The 13,062-nt window shown below is 33.1% G+C and overlaps 1 protein-coding gene across 1 annotated transcript; it reads left to right on the forward strand.

Moving 5' to 3' along the window:
• On the forward strand, positions 1-440 carry LOC118748286 (class E vacuolar protein-sorting machinery protein HSE1-like). Its single transcript, XM_036482661.1, has 2 exons — positions 1-136; positions 215-440. Exons 1-2 carry the CDS (start codon positions 79-81, stop codon positions 319-321), a joined length of 165 nt encoding a protein of 54 aa, XP_036338554.1. The 5' UTR covers positions 1-78; the 3' UTR covers positions 322-440.
• Positions 441-13,062: the final 12,622 nt, after the last annotated feature.

Genomic DNA, 13,062 nt, shown 5'->3' on the forward strand with positions numbered 1-13,062 from the left:
CATTTGGTATTCAATTTTCCGATATTTTCTTGAGAGCTTGAACAGTCTGACTAGTTAAAAAAATAAATAAATATTAAAATGCAATCCATATTTCAATTTGTTATGCTTTTACTGGCGGCAGTTGTTTTGTTGAGCGGTAAGCTATTCTATACTTTGTAAACCAAGTACGTAGTTATATACATATGTATATATATGAAATATATTTTTCATGCAGGTCATACATTAGCTCAGCAACACGGTGGGGGCAATCCAGGCGCCCCTGGCGCTCCACCCGGCGGTCCAGGCGCTCCAGGAAATCCGGGAGCGAAGCACTTCGGTTGAATATACGACTTTCATTTTAATTAAGCTATACATACATAAGTACCAGCATAAAGAATTTAAGAAAATGCATCGCTCTCAATAAAGCGGACACCGGTTAACGATACCGGTAAAACTGTAAATTTGCAGAGATTTTTTCCCTCTTAAAAATTTTAGCTCCAAGTTTGGGGTTGAACTCCACTGAGTATTTGTAAGATCTACTTTCCAACAATATTTTTACTTATAACAAGTACAAAACAATGTACCTATAAGTTCGGACGAATCTTGATTTTATGTACCCGGCGCAGGTATCAAGTATTGCCGTTTCAACTTTCTCTGAGCCAGGGGTTCTTAAACTTTTAAGATGATGGATCCCTTACTAAACACCTTTCATTTTAAGGAACCCCACATCAAATTACGAAAAATCAAAGGCAGTGCAATTTAAATATGAATAAAAACTTTTACTAGAAATAGTATACATATCGAGCCCTAACCGCCAAAATAACGTAAGCAAAATTTTTGTCAAAATTTTCTTTTTGATGCAGAAATATTCCTAGAGCATCTAGATGTATTTCTGCATCAAAAATAAAATTTTGAAAAAAATGTCGCTTACGTTATTTTGGCGGTTAGGGCTCGATATATACTTTAAATTTTAATGTGAAGTATGACATTGTTTCACTGTTATCAATTATTGTATAAAATAGTAATTCGATATAATACCTGAAAGCTGTATGCGCATTACTGGGGTAGCATCCAATTTCGGCCTAAATTTGTTTTTTGTATAAGTGTAAGCTGAAAACACTGTTGACAGAGTACGTTGTGGCAGAAGAAAGCAAAATTTAGATGGCCTTTTAAGCGACTTCATGATATTTACTCTTAACACTAACCCAAAGCTCTTTCAGAGACACAGATTCAAATGTGTGTTTCAATGTGACCAGAGTTTTTTAACATTGCAGGAGATCAAATGCTCCACATTGAAAATGCAAAAATGTTTCTATATTTATTTTAACACATAAATAACGATACATTAACAATTCAAAGTTTCTCTAAACACAAGCCAAACAAGTTAATAGTAGATCCACTGCGTTGAATAATTATAAGACCGCCACACATTAACAAGTATTTGCTATTTATTTTAATATTATATAATTGTAATTGTATTACTTTCATAAGCAATTACTTTTGTCTTTCGTCAAAATTCGATTATAATCTCGTGTCAACGCTATACCTCGTTCAGCAATATCATTAATATACTTAATGCTCTCCATCGTCTCTAAGCCAAACAACTTCAGGGTAATTTTTAGAGAATTAATGCAGGAACCGTATATAACAGTTATTTTTTTCAACAGTTAAACTTGGCCAGATATTTTCAAGTTAAAAAATTTATTTTCCTAATAATAAACAAACAGTTTATCCAAATTAAGCAAATTTGCTATCAAATGAAAGAGGACTTAAATAGCTGAAGAACGAACGAAGGCTACCACTTCTATTTATATTTTTTTATAAATTAATACAAAATAAATTCATATACCTGACCCCAGGTTTGTTCTATGGTATATAAATAATATTTTTTATTGAAATATTTTACAATAGCTGGCTGTCCGCTGGCTTTCCTCGTTTAAACATTTCACTTTCAAAGCTATTTTAGTCATCTTTCATTTGATACCAAACTTGTTTAATTTGGATAAGCGGTTTCTTTGTTATTAGAAAGACTTTTATTTTCGACTTAAAAATGTCTGTCCAAGTTTAACTGTTGAAAAAAATAACTGTTATTTACGGACCCTGAATTAATGCGCTCCAAAATATGCCTAGAAAAAACGTGTATCCCTTTTTTATAACTTTTTTAACGGTTCAAAAGTTATAACATTTTTGATGAAAACAAATTTTCTTACATGTTATTTAGATACACAGAAAATTTCAAATGCTCACCGACACCTTTTAAAATTGAAATAACAAATATTCCCAATGCGAGAATATAATTCTCAGTATATAGGTAATTTTACGGACATAAATTCGCTAGATTACTTATTTTGGATCACCCTAATGTATATATGTATATACAAGAATTTCTCGTTTACAGTAATAAGAGTAAGTGACGAATTTCCCGGAAAGCATAAAAATTGCAAATAAAAATTTATTTAAAAATTTATTTTAAAGAATTACGTCATACATCAATTTAAGGTGCAAGCTGCAGTTGCAGTTGACCGTGTTTGACACGAAAGTAAAACGTAACAGAAAAGTCGTTAGTGAGCAGTATAATCTATTGAAAAATATTAACCAATTTTCTCTGGAATTGTGATTCGGATTTGTATTATTCATAGTTTTGAAATATATGTCGCGAAACCAAAAAATTAAAATAGCTGAGATCACTTTCAGTTTTTTTTAACACCTAGGATATCACTGACAATTTTAAAGGACTCTGAATGACAGTAAAACTCAAAACTTTAAAAATTGTTTTGATGTGATTTTTGAAATGAACGATCCAAATTAACCGGTACACATATTTACTTACGTATTTTAAAATTTTAGAATCAGTGGTTGAATTTTTGTACTGAAAGGGTAATTAAAGCGTTAGTTTAAAAGTGTGATACTAAATGCCTTTCATCATGAAACAGAGCCAATTTTAAGTGATTATTGCGTTTCATACCATGAACCAACTAAACAGATCACCCAGCACGGCAACCGTGTATTTGTAATTGCCTTTGAGAAAAAAATAAATAATTGATGACGTCATTTTTTAATCGATTGTTTCATTCACACACATGACTTCGTTCCTTTTCATTCACATGGCGGCGAAAAAATTACGTCATTGCAAAAAAATACTTTTTTCTCGCACGCCGTCCTTATTCGTTCGTTCATGGTTTCATACTATGACTAATAAAGCCCTTGGACGAATATTGTGAAAGTTTGAACTATACCTTAAAAATGAGTGCTTTCTCACGGCCCACTGTACGAAGTTATGAGTATAGTAAGGCCCTTTAATAACTCAAAAATTACAAGATTAATTGTTGTCTTTCACGAAGTTCTTTAAATAAATGTTGAGCCAAATACTGAAGTATATTCATGAATATTATTAATTAATCCCAACGGCTTTTTACCCTCCATTCCCGCCCAACCGACACGAGGGGCGCAGTCCGCATGACGTACGGAAACTTTTTTTTTTTTTTTTTTTTTTAGTTTTTTCGTGCCGAGTAGTGGAAACAGGAGTTTGTTAAGTGTCGAGATCTAAAACTATTCAGCTACAGAATCAAATTCATCAGCTGATTGGATATGCTAAAGATAGTATTTCAATTATTGAGAGTGGAAATAATAGTTTTCTTTATAGTAAAAATCGAGTCCGATACGTCAAACGTGCTGGAATGACAGCTAAAATCCTGACATAAACCACGGAATGATTCGTTTAGTTCAAAATTAGTTTTGCATGGCTTTAAAAATAGAGGTCGAAAGTGTCTTGACACTCGAGAAGGAACATTAAAATTTACCTCAGCCAGGAGGGCCGGGCTATTAATCAAGCCTGTCATTAATTTTACGATAAATATTATACCCAGCATTTCTCTACGATTTGCGATTGTAGGCAAATTTATGAGCTTTAGACGACTTGTGTAAGGGGGGAGATTGTAATCTGAATCCCAGTTAAAATTACGCAATGCAAAAAGCAAGAATTGTTTTTGAATTGATTCAATCCTTTCTGAATGAACTTGGTAGCGGGGATTCCAAACAATAGATCCGTATTCTAGTATAGGTCTAACTAAACTGGTAAAAAGAGCTTTTGTAACATAAGGATCTTTGAACTCTTTTGACCATCGCCTTACAAATGCAAAAACGCCTTTGGCTTTATTGACTGTAACATTAATATGATGGTTGAAATTGAGTTTGGAATCCATTGTGATACCAAGATCGACAAAATTGGATACCTGCTCCAGATTATAATTTGATATTGAATAAACAGCTGGTTGAACAGCCCTCCGAGAGAAACACATAACTTTACATTTTTGAAGGTTTAGTGGCATATAGTTTGTATTACACCAACTAACCACGTTGTTCAGATCCGCTTGTAACAAAGACCTTTCTTCGATAGAGGACAATGTTTTAAAAAGTTTCACATCATCGGTATACATTAAAATTTTTGAATGTTTTATTATAGAAGAAATATCATTAATGAACATCAGGAACAGAATCGGACCAAGGTGGCTTCCCTGAGGAACTCCTGAAGAAACTTTAATGATGTTGGAAGAACAATTATTAACAATAACTCTTTGTGTTCTATCAGAGAGGTAAGATGAGATCCATTGAAGGAGACTGGGCTGAAAGCCGATTAGGTCGAGTTTACGGATGAGTAACGAGTGACATACTTTGTCAAAAGCTTTACTGAAATCGGTGTAAATTACGTCGATATGAGCATTTTCTCTAAAACCGTTTGAGATATGAGTTGTAAACTCCAATAAATTAGTAATAGTAGATTTTCCTTTAGAAAACCCGTGTTGAGATTGTGTAATTGAAGAAGATATAGAATATGTCAGCTGGTTAACAATAATTGCTTCGAATAATTTGGGGATAGCGGAGAGTTTCGCTATGCCTCGATAGTTTTCTATAGACGACCTGCTGCCGTTTTTGTGAAGTGGTATTATGAAAGACTCCTTCCAGGCTGACGGAAAAACGCCATGTTTAAGTGACAAATTGAATAGAGTTGTTAAAGGCTCGCAGATGTTCTCAGCGCAGTTTTTAAGAAAACAGGTCGGAATATGATCAGGTCCAGGCCTAAATGACGCTTTTAAGGTTTTTAAAGAGTGTAAAACTTCATCGGAAGATATTACTGGAATATAAGCAGAGTTGATTGGACAAAGCTCGTACGGATAGTCTCCACTTATAGGGAAGTCTACAGAATAATTGGACCTAAAGAACCGAGCAAACATGTTGGCAATGAGTTGGCTGTCGCTAGATACAGTGTTGCGATAATGCATAGCGGACGGAAAACCATGTGCCTTACGCTTTGAATTTACGAAACCATAAAATTATTTAGGATTGTTAATTAAATTCCTCTTAATTTTACATAAATATGAATTATAACATTTCTTATTTAATGCAAAGTAGCTATGCCGCAAAACTGAGTACCTTAGGTAATCACTGTGTAAGCCCGTTCTTTTATACAGTTTAAAAGAGTGCGACTTTTTATTTTTCAATTTTTTAAGCTCTTTAGTGAACCATAATTGTATTGGTTCTTCATGAACAATATTACGTATTGGCACATACTTTCGAAACAAATTGAAAACAGTATCATTAAAGTGCTCAACGTTACGCTCCACGTCATCTCTATATATTGGCCAAGATAACTTTGAAAGTTCTTTGTTAATTTTCCTGAAATTTGCTTTCGCAAAAACATATCTAGTACTTGAACTTGACTTATTATTATGTATTTCATTTATGATTTCGTAGTTTAACTCAAGAGCAGGATGGTATGCATCTTCCGGCAAAACTAGGGGATCACCCCGATTAATAGAGGCCTTCGGAACATCATCAACGTAAACGAGATCCAAGACCTTTCCAAACTTATTTGGACATATATTTATTTGTTTGAGGCATAGTTCAGCCATTTCCTCCAGAAATACATTGTAACTATCTCTAGATGAAACTGGTACAACATCGGTGTCAATGATGTTCCATGAAATATGTGGCAGATTTAAATCGCCCAAAACAATCATAGAATCGGATGCCGTAAGCATTGCATTTACGGTCTCAAGTAAAGAAACTAGCTGCATATATACCGATACGGCAGAATTAGGAGGGATGTAGCAAAGAGCTAAATAAATATAAGTATTTCCAGCCTGTACACGTATACATTTAAATTCGGTATATTCAATGACAGGAAGACTAACTTCCTCGGATGGTATCGATGAATGCACCGCAAAAAGAACACCACCGCCGATTCTGCCCACGCGGTCACTCCTGTATATTTGATATTCATTTGGAAGAATTTCGGAATTAAAAATATGAGGTTTGAGCCATGTTTCGGTCAAGGAAATAATATTATAATTGCAGTCAAAACCTTTTAAATATAAGTCAGTTAATTTGGTATTCAAACCTCTAACGTTTTGATAGTAAATACTTAAATTAGACTTGCGAGTTAGTTTTTTGAATCAGAATTAAGATTAGAAATTTTAGCTACGTTATTATTACTTTTATTAGGTTTATACTCAAACTCGCGAACAAACGCCCCGGTCGGCCAAAATGAACTATTTAGTAGTGAATCAAAATCTTCGGAAGCTACATCAATTTTAAAAGATGAAATATCGCGATCGTATTTAAAATTAAATTTACGAATAAATACATCTTTAGTTCTAATTTTAGTCGATATGTATGACTTTATATCATCCGAAGAAGTATCTTTAGCAAATCTGGAGACAAAGATTGATCTTCTCGGAGGAATTACAACCAACTTTTTGGTAATGATGTCTGATGTGCGGGGCTCCGAATTATTCGGAGGAACTAAGTTAGACAGTGGAGCTTGAGATGTTGATGGCAACACTGTTAAATCAACGGTTTGACTATTTTTTGAAGTAGACCTAGTGGATATGGCTTTAGAAATCGGAGGCTCCAATGCCTGAGGGCATGGAGAAGGTAAATTAATAAGTTCTAAGGACTGGGATGGAGGATTTTTTTTACCAGAATCCGTGGCTGTCTTTTTAGGTGGACTAATAACATGCCCACCTTTATTTTCACGGCTATCTTCAGAGTGTGGAGGGTCGTCGAGACAAGTGAAAGATCTAAACATTTTTTCGTAATGCTTAAATTTCTCAACAAGCGCCGACAGATCCTTCCCGATCTCAGAAAAACCATTTCTGGACTGCCTGAAGAATTTAAATAAATCAGCTTCGGTTGATCTACATTTTTGACAAGACCAACGAAGACCCTTACCCTCGTTAATAGCGTCTAATACTCTACCGCTCAAACCAGCACATTTTATATGGGCAATCCCATCGCAGAGCCAGCATGGCACATAGGAGTCGCTTTTAACGTGGCAATTGGTGTAAATACACGACATGTTTAAAATTATATTTATTTTTAGGTTTTAGAAGCAAAAAAGCAAAAACGGTTTTGAAAACGATGTATTAATCAGTGAACAAATCAGCTGGTAAATATCAGTTAGCGAACAGTTTTAAATGCACTGTATATTAGACACCTAATAAACACAACGCAAACAGCTGTGACAAAGATGAAACAGCAGAAATGACAAAAAGACAAAAAGAGCAAAATCAATGTGCACAAACAAAAACAATTGTACAACAACAATATATTATATGAAACAAAATACTCGGCACATGCAATTAAGAATATCAAGTTAAATTAATCAAATCTACGGGAAATTTTGATGTTTTACTTATCTTTAAATTGTGCACCAGAAGTTTATTAGCACTTTTTTTAATTTTTTACTTTAATAAGCGTAAACAGCTTTATCAAACACAAAATTTAAACAGATCACAGAAAAACACAGCTTCACGTTTTATATTTTACTTAAGTTTAAATATTTATTCAATATCTGCAAGGGTTACTTTAATGCATTCACACGAATTTCGGGGGGTTATTACTAGTTACATTAACTAGTATAATGTTTAAATGACACTCCATATGTAGATTGGGCTTCCAGCAAGAGCAAAGGGCACCAAAGTAACAGTGGACAGGGCTAAGCATGGCTTAATTAAGATGAACCCGTGGCAAATTTTAATTTAGAGGATGTGGCAGGCAAGAATCAGCTTGGCGGATTTTTATATCTGAATCTTTTTTTTGTGAAAAGTTGCAAAACATTTTTTTGATTTATTAATTATTTTTACAGAAAAGCCAAAGTAGGTAGTTCGTAATTTAATTAGAAAATTCAAAACTTTAAGGCACAATAGAAATAGTCAGAAGAATATACATACTAATGTATTAATAAAAAAAGTTAAGAATTATGGCGTTTTCGTTTCTACCGAAAAATGTTACCTTTTTATTGCCCTCTCAGCACAAACACTAAGAACCAGGCGATGAAAAGGCAACATTTTTTGTAGAAACGAAAACGCCATTAGTGTAGAATAGGTCAATACATACATATATGGGCATATTTCCATAACATTTGATTTTCGACATTGGATAAAAAAAGTTGTGGCAGGATCATCTAACCGATTTCACTTTATCATTTCAACCTTGAAACATATGTAAGTAAAAAAAAATGGAAACTCAATTTTCAAGCTCGGTAAAGTAAAAAAAGAATTTGTTTTTTTGTTATTTTTTGGCCTTATAACAATTATATTCAACAATTTTTATTGAGCTCGAGGCCGTTTTTTAAAGAAAATTTATTGTGGAAAAGCAACATAACGAGATTTTCAAAACTCGGTTTGGCGGATCCAATATGGCGGTCAAAGATACCAAATATTAAAAGAATTATATTCTTTTTAAAAATTTTACCGCCATATTGAATCTGCCATCATAAATTTTGAAAATCTGACTTTATGTTCATAATTAGCGGGTCCAAAAACCCCTCGGTAAAATAAATAAAGTAAATCCATCATAGCCGAAGACAGCTTTGCTCTTACTTGTTTTTTTTATCTAATATATGAATGGCACAACTAGGGTTGCCAACCGTTTTATAATATATAGTATTATACTATTTTTCGGACAGCGTACTATATACTGTTGAAAACAAAAATATTATATTTCTTCAGCTAAAAATATATATGTGTTTCAGTCTTTTGCAAGAAAAAGTTGTTTTAAAGTGACCTGTATGTATACTGAAATAATATTAAATAAAATAAGAATATGAAGTATAGGGTCGCAGTTAGTTTATAATAAACAATAGCAACACATTTTTAAAACTACTGAGAATGAATTACGAAACAAAGCGACTTCCTCACTAACAAAACATTAACTTTTGATTTATATTAATTTAAATTTTGATTGCGATAAAGCATATGAATCTTCCATAGCCCTCAAGGTATTTTTAAACACTGCCAAAAGGGCAAAGAAATATATTTTTTATAAAAGAAATACATGAGAAAGAAAAAAAGATGTATACATAAATATTTGAGGTGTTTTCGGATTTTTTTTTTAAGTACTATGAATATCTTAGAAAATGTTGGCAACCCTAGGCACACCTACGTGTATAATATTTTTATAATACTTATAAACTTAAGACATATGCCCTAAAGGAAATGCTGCATGCAAAAAAAAAACAATGCGCAATCATTGCTTGGACTGTTTCAGATCGGATAAAACACTAAAGTACCTTTCATTATGAGATATTTTTGAAAAATACCCAACAGATAACAGAGGCGTATGTATATGCAATTCCCACAAAAACTGGTTTGTGATGTTAGAACCCATCCGGGACTTACCTGTCATCACTTATGTTGATTCTGATTTTACAATTTAATAGTAAATTCTTCTGTCACGCGTTATACCAGGTCAGCATTAATATCACCGATGACAGCTAAGTCTTAAGCGGATTTTTATATCTGAATCTCATTTTTGTGAAAAGTTCAGATAGAGGGCAATGAATATAAGCCCTCGATATTTGATCTGAGCCTTAAATATTTAAATTCCTTAAATAAGTATGACTTTTATGAACTAAAAACAATTTTCAAAGAACTTCTTCAAAAGCCCTTTTGGAAGCTCTTCTTCGAGTAGCGAAAGCAGAAGCACTCCGTACACCGTACCCTCCGTGTGCCACCGCGTACAAAAAAGAAAGGAGAAAGAAATTACTTTCAGAAAGGCTGCGTAGAATGTGTAACCCCTCAGCCGTGTATGGCCGTGTACCTGTTCAGGAAATTGAGCTTTTTTGGCATTTGCCTGAAGGTGCAAAATTAGATTTTAACCAAATAAACTAAACAGAAGAAGGTAAACCAAAAAAAGGAAAGCGAGGGATAACTAAAGAAGTAATGAGTGGTCAAATTAAAATACGCAAAGATTTTTGTATGAAATATGAGCAGAAAAGCGTGTTACTCAGGTGTACGTGGCGTATCTTTGAGTATTTTCATTTGACCACTCATTACTTCTATATTTATCCCTCGCTTTCCTTCACTAGTAACTTGATTTTTTTTTGTAACAGTATAGGCTTTAGCACGAAGGCATTTTTTAAATTTTTCTTCTGTTAAAATTAGATTTTTTTTTCATTTTTTTCATAAAAAAATAAAAAAATTGAATGATTAATTAATTTGTCGGAAACTATCAGTCCGAGTGGAACCACTTTTTGTTTTAAGCTGAATAACGGTAAATTGAAAATATCTCGAAAACGTATCCATAGAAAAAAAAATTAACTCGATTTCCGGAATCACCGAGCAATTCGACATAGAAATTGGATAGTGGCGTCTAGAGAACAAAAACCAAACTAAAATTTGTGATCCAGTGTTATAAGCGAATAAAACAAAACGGAACGGATAATAAATTTAATCAGATCTCTATCAAGATCATATCGTTGTTGTTGAATTTGCGTGCAAAATTTTTACGCGGATTCCGATTATTGCCCAAGAAAACAATAATAGAAGTTGCAACTCGCATTGGCTTCAGTTTATCAAGTTTATTCAGTGAAATCGCAGGAGAAATTTATCAGAAATGTCAGAGTTTCGATACAAATTTTTACAGTTAATTTATAAGGTTTACACAATTACAAATTTATACGGTTTATAATGCATTTACAAGGTTTGATAAATACCCTTATTATTCGTTAAGCTAAAAGGCGTTTACACTGTTCAACTTTCACATGCAATTAGTTCAATCAAATGTTTACACCCGTTAGCTGAAAGTTGAACAATGTAAACGCCTTTTAAATACAATGATTGTGTACGATTAGGAAATAATTAAATTTTTTGAAAATTTCATCACTGCTATAAAACTTGAAAAGGAGGACAAGGGGGACATTTTTGCTCAAAAGGAGGACAGAGAAGGACAAAATTTTTGGGGAGGATAAATCACGTTTGAGGAGGACAATCCTAACAGAAACTATAAGCCTTAGAAATTTTACAAGAATATCTCGGACGTAAATATAAATAAATATCTTTATTTCTTTTCAAACGATCTCTGTGTACCACCGATTCAAAAATAAGATCTACTAACTAATATGACTGTAATATATTTTAAATATTAAGAAAATTAATTGGTTTTTGTTTATTTTTGTTCCGAAAGATTTTGTTTAAATTTGTTTTGATTTTGTTTTAATAAATCTTTTTTATATAGGAAAAATAATACGTTTTTTTAAAAGCCGCTTAAAAGGGCTAAAAAATATGTTTACCATTCTAGGGTTAACCAATTGTTTGGTTAATATATGTCCAACATACTTATTGAGTCAAATATAAACATTTCATGAGCATCCTCTAAACTATACTTAGTGCATTTCTCAAGTAGGTTTTAAAATTTATCTGCCCTTCAAACAAATTTGTATGCCCGAGCGCACTTGTGCACAAGGATATTATAACTTTGTTCACATAACGGTTGTTTGTAGCAGGCAAAACGAATCGAGATAGATATAGACAAATGTATACATAAATGATCAGAATGAAAAGAGAAATCGATTAAGCGGTGACTGTCTGTCCGTCCGTCCGTCCGTCTGTGCACACGATAACTCGAGTAAAAATTGAGATATCTTAACGAAACTTGGCATGTATACTTCTTTTCGGCGTAGGACGAATGTTATTGAAAATGGGCCAAATCGGACAATAACCACGCCTACCTCCCATATAACGGAAGTTTTCAGAAATACGAAAACTGCGATATTTTAGTAACTAGTGAAGCTTATTCACTCAAAACTGATATTTACAATCATTTTTAGGCGACAAATAAGAGTATATACATTTTTGGAAAATGGTAACCGCTCCACCAATTTCTCCCAATACTTGGCACAATTGTTGACCTTGGTACAACGTAACAAATGGCTGAAAATTTTTAAAATCGGGCAATAACCACGTCCACATATTATAAGACGGTATTTAGAGAAATACGAAATCTTCGATAAATCAGTAGCTACTAAAGCTAATTTATTCAAAATTGATGCTTGCAACAATTCTTTACCAAGAAATACGTTTGTGATACAATTTCGGAAAATGGGCGTGGCACCGCCCTCTTATGATCAGATACATGTATCTCGGTTACCGTTCTACTAATTTGGACCAAACTCGGTATGGTTATTGTGCTTGCCACATAGAAGCCAAACGTTGAAAATTTTTGAAATCGGACTAAAATTATGGTCACTTTTCATATAACGGGAAATTTCAGAAACGCTTGTAACTTCTATATTTCGAAATTTAAGGAACTAATTTACTCAAAATTTGTACTAACAACAATCCCTTGAAAAAAAGTAACATTATTTGGAATTTTGGAAAATGGGCGTGATGCCGCCCACATATGACTATATAAGTTTATCTCGTTATGTCCAACCGAACGTTCTATCGAAGATGTTTAAAATAGGGGTAAAACGACCCCGGCTTACCATGTAGCGGTAGTTTTCGGAAAGGTGAAAAACATATATTTAATACTTGCGAGGGTATTTATTGTTCGACTCCGCCCGAACTTAGATTTTCTTACTTGTTTCCAAAGAAAATTTGTGTTTAGCATCCAGAAAAGTTGGGGAAGGAAACTATTGCTAGCGCTCATAATAAACAAAGTTATATTCATACATATGAATATATTTATGCACATACATACACACATATGTATGAATACAGAAAACCAAAATGATATGCAAATTTAAAAATTCTAAACAAATTTATTGAAAAATTTTATATACATACATATGTATGAATCTAT

Source organism: Rhagoletis pomonella, unplaced genomic scaffold (assembly GCF_013731165.1).
Source record: "Rhagoletis pomonella isolate Grant_MI unplaced genomic scaffold, Rhpom_1.0 Rhpom_scaffold_00013, whole genome shotgun sequence".
Lineage (NCBI taxonomy): Eukaryota > Metazoa > Arthropoda > Insecta > Diptera > Tephritidae > Rhagoletis > Rhagoletis pomonella.

What these genes read in the sequence shown, in the direction of transcription:
- LOC118748286 (XM_036482661.1), top strand. Translation starts at nt 79, where the DNA reads ATGCAATCCATATTTCAATTTGTTATGCTTTTACTGGCGGCAGTTGTT. An exon ending in GGCAGTTGTTTTGTTGAGCG is followed by an intron (nt 137 to 214) that starts GTAAGCTATTCT and finishes TTTTTCATGCAG; the next exon opens with GTCATACATTAGCTCAGCAA.